At 34.9% G+C, this 19,280-nt stretch overlaps 4 protein-coding genes and 1 pseudogene across 4 annotated transcripts; 3 read left to right on the plus strand and 2 right to left on the minus strand.

Annotated features, from left to right (window-relative positions):
- Window positions 1-4,775: 4,775 nt before the first annotated feature.
- On the minus strand, window positions 4,776-7,362 carry LOC112096757 (annotated as a pseudogene).
- Window positions 7,363-7,424: 62 nt separating this feature from the next.
- LOC112096758 (PKS-NRPS hybrid synthetase CHGG_01239-like) lies at window positions 7,425-8,887 on the plus strand. Its single transcript, XM_024180421.1, has 4 exons — window positions 7,425-7,532; window positions 7,619-7,705; window positions 7,800-8,768; window positions 8,870-8,887. The coding sequence occupies exons 1-4, from the start codon at window positions 7,488-7,490 to the stop codon at window positions 8,885-8,887; spliced, it is 1,119 nt and encodes a 372-aa protein (XP_024036189.1). The 5' UTR covers window positions 7,425-7,487.
- Window positions 8,888-8,934: 47 nt separating this feature from the next.
- Window positions 8,935-9,932, plus strand: LOC112096847. The gene is made up of 2 exons (XM_024180969.1): window positions 8,935-8,983; window positions 9,064-9,932. Exons 1-2 carry the CDS (start codon window positions 8,955-8,957, stop codon window positions 9,929-9,931), a joined length of 897 nt encoding a protein of 298 aa, XP_024036737.1. The 5' UTR covers window positions 8,935-8,954; the 3' UTR covers window position 9,932.
- Window positions 9,933-12,259: 2,327 nt separating this feature from the next.
- LOC18035819 lies at window positions 12,260-13,301 on the plus strand. The gene is made up of 4 exons (XM_006425934.2): window positions 12,260-12,594; window positions 12,700-12,804; window positions 12,927-13,070; window positions 13,155-13,301. The coding sequence occupies exons 1-4, from the start codon at window positions 12,346-12,348 to the stop codon at window positions 13,194-13,196; spliced, it is 540 nt and encodes a 179-aa protein (XP_006425997.1). The 5' UTR covers window positions 12,260-12,345; the 3' UTR covers window positions 13,197-13,301.
- A 192-nt stretch (window positions 13,302-13,493) lies between these two features.
- Window positions 13,494-15,443, minus strand: LOC18035820 (cytochrome P450 81E8). The gene is made up of 2 exons (XM_006425935.2): window positions 14,387-15,443; window positions 13,494-14,280 (listed from the first exon to the last, which is right to left on the minus strand). Exons 1-2 carry the CDS (start codon window positions 15,320-15,322, stop codon window positions 13,660-13,662), a joined length of 1,557 nt encoding a protein of 518 aa, XP_006425998.1. The 5' UTR covers window positions 15,323-15,443; the 3' UTR covers window positions 13,494-13,659.
- Window positions 15,444-19,280: the final 3,837 nt, after the last annotated feature.

Raw genomic sequence — 19,280 nt, forward strand, 5'->3', positions numbered from 1 at the left:
AGCATAGGAAGCTTTAAGGAAAACGGGTTAAATTAGATTATGACCCGTGAAAAAAGGATTATTTAATTAAACTGGACATTAAGACAAGAATAAGGCTTTTGGGCCCAGAAAAGCCCAAATAGTGACATACGACACTCCTGTACGGATTAGATAAGCTGTCACGACTTTCGTTCTTCGTTCCTTTTTGGCTATTGACATAAGCTGTCAAATTAAACCCAAAGTCGTGCGCTATTCGCACCTTTCTAATACTCTTTCAAAATCCTGGAAAAAAAAAATGATATGTTGAAACTCTAAATAATTTTTTTTTTCTTTTTAGACTGAAAGAGTTTAAAGATAAAATTGAAATGAGATCATGACTTTTTCTGTATGATTGTATTCAAACAAACGTGTCCAATTGTCTATTGACCAAGATGATTTGTGTAAAAAACAAGTGAAAGACTTGGGGTCCAAGTTTAATTTAACTGGAATACTTCGATGATTAAAATTTTAATTAAAAAATTATCAATAATGAGACAACTGACCTGTCACTCTCCCGGAATATAGTGTCATAATCACCTCATGTATTATTTAAAGGGTTTCATTTAATTAAAAGCCATAAGCTATTGGGCTCGATTTGATACAACTATGCTGAAATTTGTAGACTTTTAATTGTTAATTTAAAAAAAGTTAACAATTACATGACACTATCACGCAAAAAGAAAAGAAAATAAATAAAGGTAAGAGTTTATAACGCCTAAAAAATTTCATCCACGTTTTTCAGTAAGATTCCCCCAAGTTGCAAAACTCAAAGAACGTACCCGAAACATGCTGCTTCATGTGTTGACCAACCCACAATAATCATTTAATTGCTTTATGGAAATATATATAGCTCACATGATGAGATTTTCGGAAAAATCTTCACAAATCCATAACGAATTAAGATTCGCCAATCTCACGTAGTGATTTAAAATTTTTGTGCATAGCTGGGAGCTTGAAATAAAAGATAAAATTTAAAAAAAAAAAATTGTTGATCTTCCATAAAGATTTTCTTTCGCTTAAAAAAATTCAACAACTGTCATTGACATAATCTTGAAGCTTATACAAATTAAAGGTCAAGTAATCGAAATGCTAACCGGAAAGAGACTTTCATTGGCAGGCTGTCGTTAAGCTAATAACGAATGGAGCAAAATCCGGAAGTGTATCGTCAATTCAAAAAGTTGTGGCGATTAAGAATTCAGTGGGTCAATTTCATGCGTTCTTCGCATCTATACTTTGTTTAATATTCATTTTTATCTTAGCCTTTGCCTTGCCAGAAACTCCATCCATCCAACCAAGTAGACATAATTTTATCCTGTTATTTTTTTGCAATGGTTTCTTAATTTAAAATTTTGACTTTAAAAAATAACTTAATATTTCATCCGTTAAATTCACTCAATCCAATAACGAGGATTTAAAGTTAAAATACGGAACTTATTTCTCCATCCAGAAACCGTTGAATAAAATAAATACAATTAATAGATAGAACTTTAAATTACCTTCTCAAGTAAAAATTTTTTTAGAGAACCCAGACTTTTCCCTTTCAATAAAGACACAGAAATTCCTACACCCTTCGGCTCTTTTCCTATAATATATTATCTACGCACGCTCTAACTTCTTGGAGCTCCACAGGCCGGTCGGTAGTCTATCGTGAAAAGAAATTGCTTAGTGCTTGGGAAGACACGTAAGGCGAAGCATACAGCATTTTCAAACTATACGAACAGGATTTTGATTGGGTTTGGATTCTTAAAAGAAGGATTATCTTTATTAGTTACCTTTAATAATATCATGTACACTTTCGTCGCTTACCATTAAAATGGTATCAAGAATAACAATGGCCTGCATAATTTTTGCATTATTTTCTAGCTGGCTAGTTTCTAGTTTTTTAAGCACCTCCCATTTGATGTCTGGTATTCATTTTTTCTGGAAAAAAATATTCAGCTTAGTGGTTACTTAGGGATCTATTGCGCATTCTGAAATGGTAACAAGATTCTAAAGTCAATTTCTGACGAAGCACAAGCGTGAAAATAAAACTTGGTTCAAACTTCAAACTCAGCATCCGATCACAGACCAACGATATAAAGTTGTTGGAGTCAAATCCTCAAATAATTTAAAAAGAGTCCCCACAACCAAAAAGCCCTTCACCGTCCTTTACTAGCGTGCCTTTGCCACCAAAATCGTTCCTTATATAAAGGACGGTACCCTGTCCAATGGAAATGCCAAGCCGCTCTTTAATTTACGAAAGAGAGAATATTTGAAAAGCAAGGGGAGAGTTGTTGAATACTTGAGTCCTTGAAATTCGGAAGGACGAAATTAACTTCACCATGCAGCAGGCAGCATCAACAATGAGACACCTGCGTTTAGTTCTGATGATCTTGATGATGATGATTCTTTCTCATTCAATTTGTGTTGATTCTCGGGCTCTTCGATCAGGGGGAACAGATGAGAGCTCTGTCGAGATATCTTCTTCATCTTCATCATCATCATCATCATCATCAGCTAACTCCGCCAATAATAAGGACTTGACTGTCCGGGTTTTGGTAAAGGAGCAAGTGTTTACGTTGGCTTCAGGACCTAGCAGGAAAGGCTCTGGCCACTAATATCCTCTGTTATTCAAGACTCCTTTTGTTTAGTTAATTTCATTTCTAGATTTCTGTTTGTTATTGGTAGCTGGTACCGTAGGTGTTGTAATATATGTTTCTAGCTACTGTACAATGGACCAAGTTTTTAGTAACAGGCAGAGAAATTCTTTGATCTTGTCTTTTAATCTTGCGTGATAAATCAATTGTCAGTTTTTGTTATGGGTATCATTGGATTTGATATGTTGTTAGCCGAAGCAAATTTCAAATCGCGCCTGAATGTATAAAGGTATCAACTTGAAGATCGGTTCATCGTTTAAGAAATAGTTTCCAAATTGTGTAGCAACTTGCCAGCAAAGTCACTTATTTCCGATTACTTGCTTCGCTCTAAAATTTTGAAAAGAGGTAGAAGAAAGGAAAAGAAAAAGAGCTCATAACTCAACCCTCAATTATTAAAAAAAATTCAACTCACTTCCCTATTTTTCTAGTCTCCGCATAAAAAATTCCAACGCCAACAGATTTAAAAATTTCTTGGACAAAAAAGGTGTGCTATATATTAATGAAATTGTACCTAAAAATTATTATTTTCCAAACATGCGATGTGATGGAGTATTTAAAAATCTTTTGTGGTGTAATTAGGAGCATCACAATCTAATACGCAAAAAAATGGAATTATTACAGGCAACCTGGCGAGTTTCTGCCAGTTAAGCCAAGTCAAAAATCGATGGTAAGCGTTGAACAAAAAAGCCCCGTGTGACCAAATTTCAGGTTTATGTGTTACTTTGTATTTGACAATGGAATTGACAATTGCCTGTGTATTGTTGGTCGTGCCACTCAAGAGTCAAGACTCCTTGTGTTTAAAAGTTGAGATACTTGGAGATGGAAGGTTCAACCGAGATAAAAGTCGATACAAGTAGGTAAATATTATTTTTAAAGTCAATAACATAGACAAAATACTATCGAATATATAGAATTTTGTAGCTGTAATTAAAAAGCCACGACTACGCTACATTAATTTCGCACTCTCACTTCCTATTGGGATCCATGTTTTGACTGCCCCTCCCCCTGGTGTTGATGTTTACTTGCATAATGACAGCTTAGGGACGGCATTCCCTCGTATTGTTAAACTTTACCTTTGCTAGGCTCGCCTTTCTTTAAAAGCCACGACTAGTATCCATTAATGCTAGGACCCCCTTGCCCAAGAAAATTTCATTGATACCCCTTAATTTATAATAAATTTAATAAAATAATAAATAGAGTTAGAAACTTATTTTATAAAGTAATTAAATTATATGTTTATTAAATAAATTAAAATAGTTATGGGATTAAAATGTTAGTATTGCTTTAACTTATTATAAAAATATCATAGTTTGGTCTAATTGAAAAAAAAAAGATGCCAATATATAATATTGTCACTAGTATTAAAAGGTTACAAAATGATATAGTAACAATTGACAACACATATCATATTCTCTATTATTAAAATAAAGATAATTTCATAAATAATTTTTAATGTCCAAGTTTAATAACTTATATTATAAGCTTATTTGTTACTTAGTTGTCATTCTTTTATTAAATATATGTATTTTACTAAAAAAAATTTATAGTTGCCTTGCTTAATACATATGTTATTTTACTGTTTTACATGGACGGATATTCACACAAATATTACCCAATTAAATTTATAAATTAGTATGGGGTAATAAAAAGTCATAAGTCTACCTTTAAATACTAATGTGTTTGGCGAAAACTAGTTGTAATGATTTGAAGGATAAGTTTATTTTACACTACAATTATATGATGAAAGGTTTATAATACCTTTATTTTCTTATCAAAATTATTATTTTACAATTATAGTTTTATTTGCATAACATCTCAATACTAAATAAAGCCTAAATAAATTCCTATTAGTTTTTTAGCCACCTATGTAACAGTTGAAAATAAAATCTAGTTGTTGTCCTAAAATATATTCCAATTATACAAATTTTCTTACAAACAGAGTATAACTTATCAGTTGCCTTAAAAAGCATACAGAATATATTAGAACTAATAAACAGCGAAAGCAGAAGCAAGCTTGTCCAGATTATATTTACCTAATACGAATTGCAAAGGCTAAAGAAACTCAAATTGTGTAACTTTACCTGACATCTTCAATTCCCAGTTGAGAGAAGACTTTATTTTCTAATGAGAAGACTTAGATAGGTGATCTTTCAAAGTTCCTTTTTCCATGAACTCATACTAGCATCATCTTTAGACCTTTTATTACAACACCCAATTAAGGAAACAAGATGGCGATGGCAAATTTTTTATAAGACAATTATTGCAGTTTGGAATTCTGGAAGCGCTTGGCCTGAGCCTGTTTCGCCTCGTTTTACCGCAACTTTCATGCTGTTCCTGAGAGTTCCTCTGTAGACATTCCCAAATACTCCCTTACCATTACTAACTTTCTATCGAAATTGTGCGTCGCAAACTTAATTTCCACATAAGTAATTTTTAATCCAAAGTTTACATTATGCATTGGGAAGCCAGTTCCCTCAGGGACCCCACGATAAGAACCCCCTCCTTCATGTACATGTAACAGACACCAATCCAAAGCTAAAGGAAATTCATCAGGCTTTTGCTTTCTCCATATCAAACAAAAAACAGTACAATTTCCAATATGCAAATCAGAACCGAACATGCAAGCACTGAGCCAACTACAACCATGAACTGCTTTTTCTTAGGTCCATTCACCACAGGAACTGCACCCGCTGTATCCGGGTTGTACAGGTAATTATCATCACGAATCCAGTTCCTTCCTAGATTGTCATTCTCTTGCGTAATCATAGGGCCACCAACATTGATCCTATCAATTGTTCGTAGAGCCTTCGAGTGAATGCCCCTTTAATAATTAGTCTTAAAAACTGGAGGACTAACTTATGAAGCATTATCATGAATGAAACTTAAGAGGTAAAGGGTCCACAGGGAAGGCTTCAATGGCACTAGCAAACGCGAAAGATGATTCTTGAGGCCTAAAGTAGACGCTATATTTACTGGAGACTGCCTACTGTTTTGGACATTAAAATTATGCATCAGCACAAACTAATCGGAGGTCGAAACGTCGGAAACAGCTTTGAAGAGATTGATTGCAGAGGAGAAAGCAAAGAAATGAAGGCGCATCTGGATGAGTACCGTTACTGCTAACATCAAATTCGTAGGGAGGTGGTTGATTGAAAACTCTTGCTGTTTGATAGAGAACTAATATATCTAGTAACTGGCTGCTGTTTTAAACAGGATAGTTCTGCTTTGAAAAGGAGATGGAATCTGAACTCAGATCCCCACTGAATGTCGGATTGCCGGGATTCATGTTGGTATCTGAACCACAGTTGATGAAGTACTTGTCTGGAAGAGCGTAAGCTGCACAAGTAAGCCCCACTGATAAGACATGGAGGAGAAAAATAAGAGGGGATGAAGATTTAGGGACTTTTATGGTTTGAATCTTAGCCATGAATTTAGTTGGAGGAAAGCTAATCTCTGTGAATTTTGAATACGTAGTGGCTGAAAGATACTTGTGTTGACATAGTTGAAAAATTAAACATGAAAATCTGGGAAAAAAAAACATAATGATCACATAATTTTATGACAGGAATACAAAATATATGCCACGACGATAGAAATTTATGCTCTCCATTAGAAGATGCCCTCGCCCCTTGATATCGAAATAGCTGACTATATACAGGCCAATTATGTAAGCTAAAGTAAATGTGGACCCGTGGAAAACTTAGAAACTGGCTAAATGTATTGAATTTCGTCTTGCATTTGGTGGGTGAAGCAGAAGGCCCCACAATGGTAGGAATTCTACAATAATGGCACTCCTTGCAATCTACTTGCTAATGGGTTAAGGCAGCAGATTGGTCTGTTTGCTTAATCTAGGGCATTTTGGGATGCTATATATTTTCCATCCTATATCCGATTCCTGAAAAGATTAACCGATGATGGAAGGCCTGATCCTTTGAAGGCTTCCAAAACCTGGAAATTGGTAAATACCATATACAGGTTAAACTGATACTGTACAGTGAGGTGAGATTATTTTCTCAAGGATGAAAAAGACTTGAATATCTTCCCTCTTCAGCGCTAGTAATTGACACTATCTGATCCCGGAAATCAAGAGGAGGATGTGGATGTCCGTTAGCAAAATTTCTTTTATTTATTTATCTTTGTTGGGTCTCGTTCAGATTTTAATATTGAGTGGTGATATTTGACCCCTTCATTATATCTCACCAACCCCCACTAATTATTTTTATATTAATACTTATTTTATCCTTATATGAAATGACTTAAAAGGATAAATATATTTTAAGTACACCCACATAATAATTTTTATTAATAATTAATAAAACTAGTCTAATTTTTTAAACCCTAATTTCCTTTAACTTTTTAATTTTTTTTGGTGAGAATTGATTAAACCCTAATTATAATGATCAATAATATTCTTAGCCAACAATTGCTTTGTTAAACGTTCAGTCAAATCTTCTTAGAACAATCCTTGAGAAATAGAAATTCCCTACAAGCATCATAGATGAAACAAAAAGTCATAAGAATGGTCCTTATATTGCCTGATTATTGGTTTAGTGGCATTTAATGAAACAATCTCCTTGTTATTGCTACGGAAGTATTGTTTGTAGCAAATAAGCCTTTATTTCCTGATTCTTGCATGATCCCATAAACTCAACAAGCACGACAACTGAACCTGTAAGTCTTGGAGTGAGAGTTCTACCGAGTGACCCATGGTTGATTGTCTTCTTCTTCTAGTATAGGGAAAAGCGAGTTCGTTTAAAATTTGTATAAAACCCTAGAATCTAACTTTTTAAATTATCTCTTTTCATATATTATATACTCCTTGCTTTTGTAACTATGGAAGAAATTAATTTGCAGTACTCACTAGCGGATGAAGAAGAAGTAAGTTTAAAGTTTTTTTCCCTTTAATTTTTGTACTCTATTTATTTTCAACACCCTAATAATTTTATATTTCTAACAAATTTTAGGATGAAAAGCCTATTAATCACGGAAACAATGTCACAAGAGAATCGAACATTGTAGATGATTGTGCTTGTGTTTTCAGCACTGACAAGGTAGACAGTTAACTTTCACTTTTTAATTTTTTATTATTAATTAATATTATTCAAAGCTTTCTAATTGGATATATTATAATTTTGTTTTGATTAGGTTTTTAATAGCAGGGAAGAATTAATTGAGTGGACGCGAAATGCTGGAAAGAGAAATGGATATGTCATTATAATAAAAAAGTCAGATGTAAGTGCACATGGTAGAAATCCAAGAATAATTTTCGCTTGTGAAAGAAGTGGTGCTTACAAGTGTGTTTCTAGTGAAGGTCAAAGGCCAAAATGTCCTAAGGCAACCGGAACAAAAAAATGCAATTGTCCATTCAGATTAAAAGGGCAATATTTGGCAAATGACAATTGTTGGGTTTTGAAAGTGATATGTGCAGAACATAACCATCCTGCAGCAAAACATCTTGAGGGGCACTCATATGCAGGTAGACTTACTGAAAAAGAGAACAACTTATTGATTGATATGTCAAAAAGTAATGCAAGGCCAAAGGATATACTATATACGATAAAGCAAAGAGATATATATAATGCTACTACTATGAGGTCTATTTACAATGCAAGACATAGATACAAGGTTAAAGAACTAGCCGGTAGGTCAAAGATGCAACTACTCATGAGCAAATTGACTGAGCATAACTACATTGAGTGGTATCGAAGTGATGCTGATACAGACAGTGTTAAGGACTTATTTTGGGCTCATCCTTTTGCAATTGACCTATTGCGGGCATTTCCACATGTGTTAATTATGGATTGCACATGCAAGACCAACAGGTATGCTTTTCCATTACTAGAGGTGGTTGGTCTCACCTCGACTGAGATGACATTTTCAGTATGTTTTGCATATATTGAACGCGAGCGGGAGGATAACTACAGTTGGGCACTAGATAAATTGAAAGGTTTTATGGATAATAATATGTTACCGAGTGTAATTGTGACAGATAGAGAGGTAGCACTAATGAATGCTATTCAAAATGTTTTCCCAACTGCAACTCATATTCTGTGTAGATGGCATATCTCAAAAAATGTTTTATCTAACTGTAAGAAGTTATTTGAGACTAATGAGGTATGGGAATCTTTCATCACTAATTGGAATATATTAGTACTATCTGCCACAAAAGACCATTATATGCAACACCTAAGACTTTTGGAGAGTGAATTTGTTAGATATCAAGAAGTTATTGATTATGTGAAGAACACATGGCTGGATAAGTACAAGGAAAAATTTGTTGCAGCTTGGACTGATTCAATAATGCATTTAGGAAATACAACCTCAAACAGGTAAATATTCATTAAAATATATTCTTATATTTAATTTTATTATTGAAAAAATAACTTTTTTTTTGGTATTTTCTTAATAGGGTTGAGACATCTCATTCAGCATTAAAAAGGCAACTACAATCATCACGAGGAACTTTTGAGACGTTATGGACTAAAATCCATGCTTTAGTAGAACTGCAGCATACAGAGATTAAAGCTTCGTTAGAGAGAAGTTCAACAATAGTGCAATATGATTTCAAACCTTCAGTTTTCAAGGAATTGCGAGGATTTGTTTCACGAAATGCACTCAACATGATATTTTGTGAGTCTAAACGAGCTGATTATATTGGTTTAGATCCATTGGCTTGTGGATGCGTAGTTCGACGCACTCATGGAATTCCATGTGCACATGAGATTGCAAGGTATAAGCGTGAAGGAAGACCTATTCCTTTGTCTTCTATACATCTACATTGGAAGAAACTAGACTTATTACCTACTACCAAAGCTGAAACTACAGATTTAAGTTGTTCAACTGAGATGGAGATGATTTTGAAGCGTTTTAATAATAATGATTACACTGGAAAGTTACAGATTTTGAAGAAGTTAAAAGAACTAGCAAATCCAGCATCAACTTATCTTATTGAGCCAGAAGCTAAAGCAAGAACACGAGGCCGACCTTCTTCAAAGGCAGATAATTCTACTCGTCGAGATCCATCCAAATTTGAACATGTATTATCTGCACTGAATAGTCATTCTCCACATTTATCTTCAAGTAAGATTTCTGTACAATCTAAACTACGACAAAGAAAAAAGGTGCACCAGTCTCAACTTCCTAAGCATTCTTCTTTCATTGATTCATTTCCACAAGGATTGCGGCCATATATACATCATGTTAAAGATGTTGCTGCAGATGGTAATTGTGGTTTTCGTGTTGTGGCTGATTTAATTGGTTTGGGTGAGGATAATTAGATTCAAGTGAGGAGGGACTTAATTGATGAATTAAAAAGCCACTTTGATGACTATACCCAAATATTTAAGTATGCAGGTAGATCTGATGAGATTCTACAGTCACTTTCATATTTTGAAAGCAATCCATCAAATGATTATTGGATGACCTTCCCTGAAGCAGGATATCTTATCGCTTCTAAATATAATGTTGTGCTGATATTCTTATCTCAACTGCAGTGTCTCACTTTTCTTCCACTCAGATCAACTCCATTACCATGGCCCTCTCAAAAGATTATTGCAATTGGATTCATTCACAATTGTCATTTCATACAGGTAGTTTTTTAGACATTTTGTTAATAATTATTATTTCATACCACAACCCTCTAAGAAAAGAAAAAAAAAGATTTTTTTAACACTTGTTAACTATGAATTTTTCAATATTTTACTTTTTTATTACAGGTATTCATGAATCTAGGTTCACCGATGCCATCAATAGCAAGTAGTTGGTTAAAATATCATTCTTCTGTAGCAGAAGGATGGGCAACTCCATATGATAGGAACATTATTGCTTTTAAAGATTTAGTACCTAATGTGGCAAGCAAAGACACAATTGATTTGGATGATCAATAAGTATTTCCATTATTTATTGTTTTTTTAAATGATTTGGGCAAGTTGTTTTGTAATAAGTATTTCAGTTCACATATTATTTAGAAAATACAATTTTATCCAGAGAAACAGCAACAACTTATTAACACTAAGAGGGGATACAAAGCCATTGGTTGAATGTAGTACCCAACTACCCATTGTTACAATATTTTGAGTAAGAGCTATGAAAATCAGTTTATTTCTGCTATTAGATATCATGTCGATGTTTTAATTGCATGGTTTTCTCAAATCCTTAAAATTGATTGTTATTAGAAAGGAATTAATGGGGAAAGGAAAGTCATGAAAAATTCTTCTGTTGTGTTAACTGAAGCCAGACAGCTGTTGGTTTGGAGAAGTTTGTACTATCTGCTGAGTATTTCATTAAGAGGAAGCTATATTTGGATTTTTTTTTTTAGAAGAGCTATATCCAGATGTTGATATAGGAATAAATAAGATTTAATTGGTTTTTACTTTTGTTATTTCTTGCAAGTGTAAATAGGTTAAAAAATTGTTAAATATGTGATATGAGCAAGGAAATTACCATCAGAAGGGTTACTTGAGAGTTACAATAGCTACTTTTGAACCTAATTCTACTTTGATAGATTCATAATGTATGCTTATTTAAGAAATTTGGTCACTTTGGTGGTCAAAATCTACTCGGCAGTTGCAAAACTTCATATATTGTATATAGAAAAAAAAAACAGTAATGATCATTTGTACAGAGAATGAAAGTAATAATTTTATTCATTCAGTAAAAATGACAAACACTTGGAAGACTATTAACAGCTATGATGAAATACATAAATTCTTCAATTTGTAAACAAAAAAACAACCAGTCAAGATACTCAAAGAACTAGAAAAGCCAATACAAATTGAAACTAACTACAATACTTAAATATATAATTTCTTGAATTTGTAAACACCACACCTCCGCATGCTGAAAAAGGTAGCTGCACTTGCAAGAAATTCCAGAACTATCATGTCTACCCCCTTGGCTAATTCTTGTATTTCTATACTCACTTTGGGCTTGATAGACTTAGCATGATACTTCGATTTTGTAGGATTGACTTGGCATGGTTCGTGGTCCAATCCTTACTGGAATTATTAAATTCTTTTCCATGGTTACGGTGGCGATTATCAGAATTTTTTTTCTGTTTTAAAATAATTTTTATAAGTTTTATAAATGGGTGCATGAAGTAAGATAAAAATTATAATAAGGGTAAATTAGGAATTAAGTGGGGTATATTAAGAGATAAAAATTATTTTAAAATTATTAATGGGGTTAATTGAAAAATGGGGGTTTGTGAGATATAATTAGGGGTTAAATATCACCACTCTTTAATATTTTTCGTAGGAGAAGTTAACAAGTAGCTCAAAATTCTTCTGTTGAGTTTGTGATTGCGTGCCGTACTGAGCTTTTAAATGGCTAGAACTAGATGCATGTTAACTAGCCCGAACAGACACTTTGACCCAGTAAGCTGTGAGCCACTAATAATCCAGGGAATTACGGCTCAAAAGCCCAATGTCACCCTGATTCCGCATCTGGGCTAACAATGTAAGCCCAAGGCCAACTTGATATTCTAGAAGCTAGTAGTAAAACCACCCAAAAAGAATCGTAAGACTGGGTCAAAATGGTTTCACTGTGTGCCCCTAGTTTCAATTTCTTGCCATTCCACCTCCTTGCCATATTACAAAATAAAATAATATACATGCATTTGGTTTTGCCGACCCCATCAGGCACTTAAAAGACAATTGCGCCATCAAAACAAGCTAGTCAAAAAAGAATCACGATGGTGTTGGCGGGTGTGGATCAGTGGACGGTGACTAAGCCAAGCCGGAGCGACGAGGTGTTGGACGCAGTCGAACAGGTCAGGATCGCCAATCGGGTCAGGGCTCAGATCGATTCCATGGCCCCAAAACGTCCCACCAAGCCCAACAGAAGCGAACCTGACTCTATTGCCCCCACTAACGACCAATCTGCTGCCAACGGAAACATCCCCGAGCTCGACAAGCTTCGATCTCTTCAGTCCCAATCTCATGTCCGTATCCATCCCGATCTACGTATCTCTCCTTTCCATTTTCATTTATTATTATTTTTTTTTTAATAGTCTAGATGTTTTATTTATTCAAGCATGTATCCGCAGGTTGGGGTTATATATTCAGCAGAGGTAAACAATACGGCGCAAGATGAGTTTGTTGAGACACAGTACTATAAGCAGTTGGTTTCGATTGACAAGGACCATCACACGGTTTTGCTTCAATTAATCTTCATTTTCCCATTATTATTATATTAATTCTTCCTCTAGTGTTGTTCAAACTCCCCCTTCCCCACCTTTTTATCATTGGGTTATTTAATTTTATGATTGAACAGACGGGAACTGGGTTTATAAGAGTCGCGAATGAAGGAAATGGATATAATATTCGTGTGGCAAATGGATGCGACAGTGGCGATAGGCCTGTTTACAAAAGCAACCCTGCAACAAATGACTGGATTCCCAGTGTCGAATACGATCAGGTATTATGCTAAATTAATCAAGGTCCTAAACTAGCGTCGAAAGGAATTTCTGCTAATAGGTGATGATTTCTTTTTTATTTTCAGGGATTCATCTCTTCCAAGCCGAATCGGAGCGAGGGCTGTTAGATATGTGACTTGTAAAAAAGATGTGTTCTTCAAATTTGATGAGGTTGTGGGTTTAGTGATTTTGGTGTGAATGGAATTAATGTGCTTTTACTCCCAATTTTTCTACATGTTGGTGTACTTATCCATTTTCACTGTTGCAACCGAAATTAATGATTAAAAATTAAAAATCACCACTTGCTGCCGTAACGCAGGCGAACTAACCAACAAATGAAATTGACGTGCTGGCATGTTCAATAAATATCGGTAAAAAGAATACATTTAATTCAATTAAATAATATAGAACAGATAAGGTAGGAAGTGTTTTCATATCATTAGTAGTTAAACAAAAAAAAAAATGTAATTCAACAACCGCGACTGTAAACAAAAACCATATTTAATATGCAATAACGTAGCTCGGGTCATTTGTAATTAAAACACAACCAGAACCGAGAAACATCACAAAACAAAACAAATTGAAAAATTCTCAAGTGCTACCAAGTAGAATTTTGTTGATGATGGGACGCGGTTTACACAGAACCTCGAGGGCCTCAGCTTTGGGCATGGTGATTCCTTTCCCTTCGGTCATGTCAATTTTTTGGCAACCAATTCTCTCCCACTCGAAACACTGAATCAACGAGCCCAAAGTCAAGCCTACCAAACGCTGGGCCAGCCCCATCCCAGGACAAGATCTCCTTCCCAATCCAAAAGGCATCATTAGCTTACGGGCCTCGCTTTCGCCATTTTCGAATCTTGCAGGCTCAAATTTAGTGGGCTCATCCCACAGCCCAGGATCCCTGTGAATGGCCCATACATTGACCAATAACGTAGTGTCACGTGGCACATCAAATCCTCCAACGACGCAATCATCAGACGATCTGTGAGGTACCAGGAGTGGAGCTGTTGGATACAACCGAAGGGTCTCGGAGATGATACAATGAAGATATTTTAGTTTGGAAAGATCCGGTTCATCGAATAGGTGTTGTTGACCAACATGAGTGTCCAATTCCGCTCTAGCTTTCTGCAACACATCCGGGTGATTGACCAAGTTGGACATTGCCCATTCCATTGTAACAGCTGTCGTGTCTGTTCCTGCCAGCAGCATAGTCTGTATGTGTGTGTGTGTGTGGTGTCGTTAATTTTGTAAATCGCCGCAGTGTGTGTGTGTGTGTGTGTGTGGGGATTGAAAAAGAGATACAATCGAATCTACTAACCTTCGCAAGCCCTTTGATAGTCTGATCGGTGTAGTAATGTGGTTCGGAGTGTTGCAGAGAAAGCAAATGGTCAATCATGGAATCCGTATTCTCTAAACAAGCCTCCTTTTTATTTCTGCGTTCATCAACCAAACGTTGGAAAAATTCGTCCATTCTTTTGCTAATCTTCACAATTCTTTTCTCATAATTGCTGATCCAGTTCAACATAGGCAGGTGGTCTCCAGGATTCGAGGTCCCACTGAGGGCGAAAGCTTCCCCGACAATCTCCTTGAACCTCCCGGCTTCTTCTTCATCCTCCAGTACGTCATCGCCAAAGTACCGCTTCCCTGCAACTATTCTCATCATAACATTAGTCGTTAGCTCCGAAAACAGTGTTTTCAGCTCTACCTTTGAAAACTCTTCGCGTGCATAATTCGCGGACAGTTTTTTCAACAACCGTTTAATCTCATCTCTTCTGATGGGTGAAAACACGTCGACACGATTTGATGAGAGCACTTCTATGGCAGTGATGCGGCGGAGATTGCGCCAGCGGTCACCGTACGGTGCTTGCACGAGAGTGGTGTAGTTGTAGGAGATGTGTTTGCCGCTGAGAGATTTCGGGCGGTTGGCGAAAACGACATCGTTTTTGGTGAAGCATTCTTGCGCAGCTTCAAAGGATGATACAACCACCACGAAGCGGGAGCCGAATCTGAGGGAAACAATTGGGCCGTATTGTTTCGACAGGTTGTAAAGAAAGCGATGTGTCGGGGGCTTTATGAGGTGAAGATGGCCGATGACCGGCATGCAAGGTGGGCTCGGTGGCAGGTTTTTGTAGCCTCTCCTCCTTCCCTTAAACTGAAACAACTTCATCAAAGCGATTATTACGAATATAAAAGAAACACAAGCGTAGAGAATGGTTGTGTTCTTCTTCTCCATTTGCTGACTGCTGCTGATCATAAGGTTCTAGTGAGTGCTAATTTTGGTGTTTCCAAGGTGCGCTGCTGCTGACTTGCTGTTGCAGAAGAACTAACTAATTGTATTTGCATTGCCATGACCACTAAAATATTTAGAAATTGTTAATTTTTTATTGTCTCTCGTCAAACACTTATCCGTAGGAAAATATACAATAAAAAATAATGCACGTGGCAGTCGCTGTACACAAAATAATGCACAGAAACGGTTCCTCTCTCTCTTGTCCTCTCCGTGGACCCAAGGAGAAGCAAATTATAAATCACTAAACGGTATCAATATGCTGCCGTTTCAGTCTTCATTTTGCCGTCCTTTAGTTCAGTTATCATTTTCCTATTTCTAAACACTTGCAATGACCACAAGAATTTAATACTGTAAAATAAAAACTCAAAAATAATATATTATAGCTGTACCAAAAGCAGGAACATAATTGGGACACAAATCAATCAAATAAAAACATTTCTACATATGATAAATTATTAAAGTTATTTTCTTTTTACTACTAAAATTATTGCGGAATAACATTTAATTGCAACTACAGTACCTTAACATTTTACTACTAAATAATTACAAATTCTTAGATTTTATTATTTTTTCGTTAAAGACTATTAGTTGACCTTTCAAAAATTAATTACACCTTTGCTTTTAAAAAAATAAATTCAAGACTCATTGCATACGTTGGCCTGTAAAAGACTAATTAAAATATTAATAAATAAAATGACTGATTTACCTGGAATTTAAAATACTAATAGTAAGTATAATTAAATTATTCTGCCTACTGTTAAGATGATTAATGATGGATATTAAACTAATAGTCTTTTTATCGAGGGTATTCTCATCAAATCGTCTTAACGCGTTTATATCAATTAGAAGAGATGAAATCAATCGGTTATTGAAAAAACTGTCGACTTATTCACGCCAAGAGTTTCCGAAGATGGAGCTGAAAACATTGTTTTTGGAGTTTACTTCCAGTATTATGTTGAGAATGGTTGCAGGGAAGCGGTACTACGGCGACCCTGTGGAGGATGAGGAAGAGGCGAGGAGGTAATTAGGGAGATTGCAAAAGATGCTTTACGGATCCAGGAGATTAGTTGCCTATATTGAACTACATCGGTAATTATCAGAAAAGAATTGTGAAGCTTACTTTGTGTTGGGACAAGTAGAGTTGGTAAAATTTAACATAATCTTTTATTTAGTACAACACGATATGAATAAATAAGTTTATGTCGTGAAAATTAACACAAATGACGTGTTATTATTTAATGAGTGATTGAGATGTGTTTAAAGTAATACCATCATTAATATGATAGTTACACTAGACCAATAAATGAATGACAAGCCAATTGTCACATTATCTAAATTTAAATATATACATATTTGTATAAAATTTTTGTAAATATAGTATTATTCTTTATTAAATGATGGTGTTCACTTTTAAGAGTGTGACCGAGTAGTTTTCAAGTAGATTTATTTAGTTGATCACCATGGATCGAATCCCTTATTTTTAGAAAAAAAAAAAATAGCAATGTTATTTTTAAATTTTTTTGGAAACGAATGTATATTCATTGCTTGTACACTAGTTCCCATTTTAATTACTCTCATTTCACAGGCAATTTTGGCAAGGGTGGTCTTGTAGAAATCAGACGTACTTTGATTTTCTCATCCACAGGTTTTGTTTTCAGTCCTTTTCGACAACTGAAGCGAAACGAGTCTTCCGCACAAAAACTATAAATCTAGGTATTACAACTTTCACTTTCCAAAATGCCTAACAAAATTATGTGAATTGATATAAGTTGATGAAATTAACAGGATCATAATTCCTAATAGATACAGCTGGCGAGAATTGTCAATTGGTTATAAAACCAGTTTACATGAGTGGGTGTCAGCTGAATTAGCTTAGTTTGTGACAGAGAGTTTTTTTTTTTTTTTAAAGTAAGGGAGTGGGTAAGCCCAAATACAGTTTTTAACTCCTTTATTACTCTTAAGAATCAAATCTGAATTTTAATAAAGGTTACAACTGCACTGCAAGTAATCCGACCACACCTTTAGGGACTAACGGAGAGTTACACCTTCAGAACTTACTGGGTGGGAATCAGTTTGCTGGTCGGGAACGTGGTTTGGACTTTGGAGGACCGGCAAACAGCACTTCAATGCTTAACTCAACTTTCCTATTAGAACGCATGCAAAAAAAAAAAAAAAAAAGAATATTTCTCTCTTTAGAATGTTCACAATCTCAAAAGTGAATTATCCTCTCCTTTCAGTCATCCTCATACCTCTATTTACAAGCATTTCTCTAATAAGACAAGTTAGATTCATTTCAAATATTATTACTTCATCAATGCATGTCATATACCTCTTCATGTGAGCACTTCTGAAGTTATTGTGACCTCGTGTGCTTTATTAATGAGACACATATGATACCAATGGGCCTTTGGTCCAATGGGAGAAGCCTTGCACTTACAATGTTGAGTGCAAGGGTTCGAGCCTCCATAAGAGCATTATGGAGTTTAGTTTCAGTTCTTCCTCAATTATCAATTAATTGAGTGGAGCAGGCACCCCTCGAATATTAGAGAGGGTTTAAAATATCTGGGCATATACTTCAGTGTGTCAATGTATGATGGTGGTCCCAGTTATATAGTATGATTGTAAATATTAATTGTAATGTCTGATGTAATGTCAGTAATATCTATGTATAACAGACTCCAAAAAAAAAAAAAAAAAATGAGACACATATGAGGGTTATCTTCTATTCCAAACACTCTAGCTAACTTCGAAATTCATCCATAATTAATTATTTTTTTCATTTTAGCCCAGGTGGGACACATGGTATAATGTAGGCTCTTCGAAAATAGGACACACCTTATCTCTTTGGATGGTATAAAAGAACTAGGATGAATGAGAATGATATTTAGCGTATGATAAGCATAAACAATTTATTTTGCATTAAAATAATGTAGAACCCAATTTATTTTTGTTTCAATATTTTTAATTATGTTAAAAGTAGGTAGGGAGGGATGGATTTGACGGATTAACCCAAAAATAATTTTTGACTTCTATTTTTTGTGGAATCAAGTTCGGATGGCTAACTAAACAAAAGGACTGAAAACTACACGCTCGTGCAAACCGTTTTTCTTAATTTTATAAATCTAGGTTAATTGGAATTTCGGATGCTTGAATTCTAGCCATACAAATCAAATCAGAGATATTTTTTTTAAAAAAAAAAAAAAAAAGCAGACAGAGATTGATGCGTAGTGTTTCTGGAAATGGTGGTGGTAATGGACCTTTGTAGACCCAAAAATTTTACGTGGGGCCTTTCGGAATATTGATGAAGAAAAATGGTGCCTAAACCGACAATGCATTTGCGGCCTGTAGGTGTAAAATATCGTCTGGTTGAACAACTTTATGACTGCCATTTCATATTTGTCCCTTGCATGGGTTTCGTGTTTGATAAAGGAAAATGCTATTTTACTGCTTGTTCCTATTGGATCGGAATACACCTATGCTTGACATTAAAGAAAAAAAACATGTTTATAATTATCTGAGAAACCATTTTCGGATAATTTTTAAGATTAAAGCACAATGCAGCTTTATCAAATGGGACCTAATTGTTTCACAATTCTACTTTAAATGCTAGTTGGGACACTACTTGGCTACCCTTAGTGTTATTTTTAATGGATATTATATGTATATATATATTTGTACATGCATATATGTGTGGGTATAGACACACACATAAGTATTGAGTTGACATTCATAAATTGAATGATTCATAACTTGTAATTTTCTTCTTTTTTGTTTTTAAAATATAGAGTGGTGGACAAAATTCAAATCAATTTTTTAGTTCTCTCTTTCTTCTTAAATTTAAATTTAGACGGTCAACTAAATAAAATTGCTTGATTCATTACTTGTCAAATTACTTGTTAGTATATGTTACCATCTAATAAAG

The sequence above is a fragment of the Citrus clementina genome, unplaced genomic scaffold, assembly GCF_000493195.1.
Source record: "Citrus clementina cultivar Clemenules unplaced genomic scaffold, Citrus_clementina_v1.0 scaffold_7, whole genome shotgun sequence".
NCBI classification, from domain to species: Eukaryota; Viridiplantae; Streptophyta; class Magnoliopsida; order Sapindales; family Rutaceae; genus Citrus; species Citrus x clementina.

Excerpts from the sequence above, each read along its gene's own strand:
- LOC112096758 (XM_024180421.1), top strand. The coding sequence starts at position 7,488 with ATGGAAGAAATTAATTTGCAGTACTCACTAGCGGATGAAGAAGAA. Across the intron at positions 7,533-7,618 it reads CACTAGCGGATGAAGAAGAA|GATGAAAAGCCTATTAATCA; the intron begins GTAAGTTTAAAG and ends AACAAATTTTAG. Across the intron at positions 7,706-7,799 it reads GTGTTTTCAGCACTGACAAG|GTTTTTAATAGCAGGGAAGA; the intron begins GTAGACAGTTAA and ends TGTTTTGATTAG.
- LOC112096847 (XM_024180969.1), top strand. The coding sequence starts at position 8,955 with ATGCATTTAGGAAATACAACCTCAAACAG. Across the intron at positions 8,984-9,063 it reads GGAAATACAACCTCAAACAG|GGTTGAGACATCTCATTCAG; the intron begins GTAAATATTCAT and ends TTTTCTTAATAG.
- LOC18035819 (XM_006425934.2), top strand. The coding sequence starts at position 12,346 with ATGGTGTTGGCGGGTGTGGATCAGTGGACGGTGACTAAGCCAAGCCGG. Across the intron at positions 12,595-12,699 it reads CTCTTCAGTCCCAATCTCAT|GTTGGGGTTATATATTCAGC; the intron begins GTCCGTATCCAT and ends ATGTATCCGCAG. Across the intron at positions 12,805-12,926 it reads TTGACAAGGACCATCACACG|ACGGGAACTGGGTTTATAAG; the intron begins GTTTTGCTTCAA and ends ATGATTGAACAG.
- LOC18035820 (XM_006425935.2), bottom strand. The coding sequence starts at position 15,322 with ATGATCAGCAGCAGTCAGCAAATGGAGAAGAAGAACACAACCATTCTC. Across the intron at positions 14,281-14,386 it reads CTATCAAAGGGCTTGCGAAG|ACTATGCTGCTGGCAGGAAC; the intron begins GTTAGTAGATTC and ends ACACACATACAG.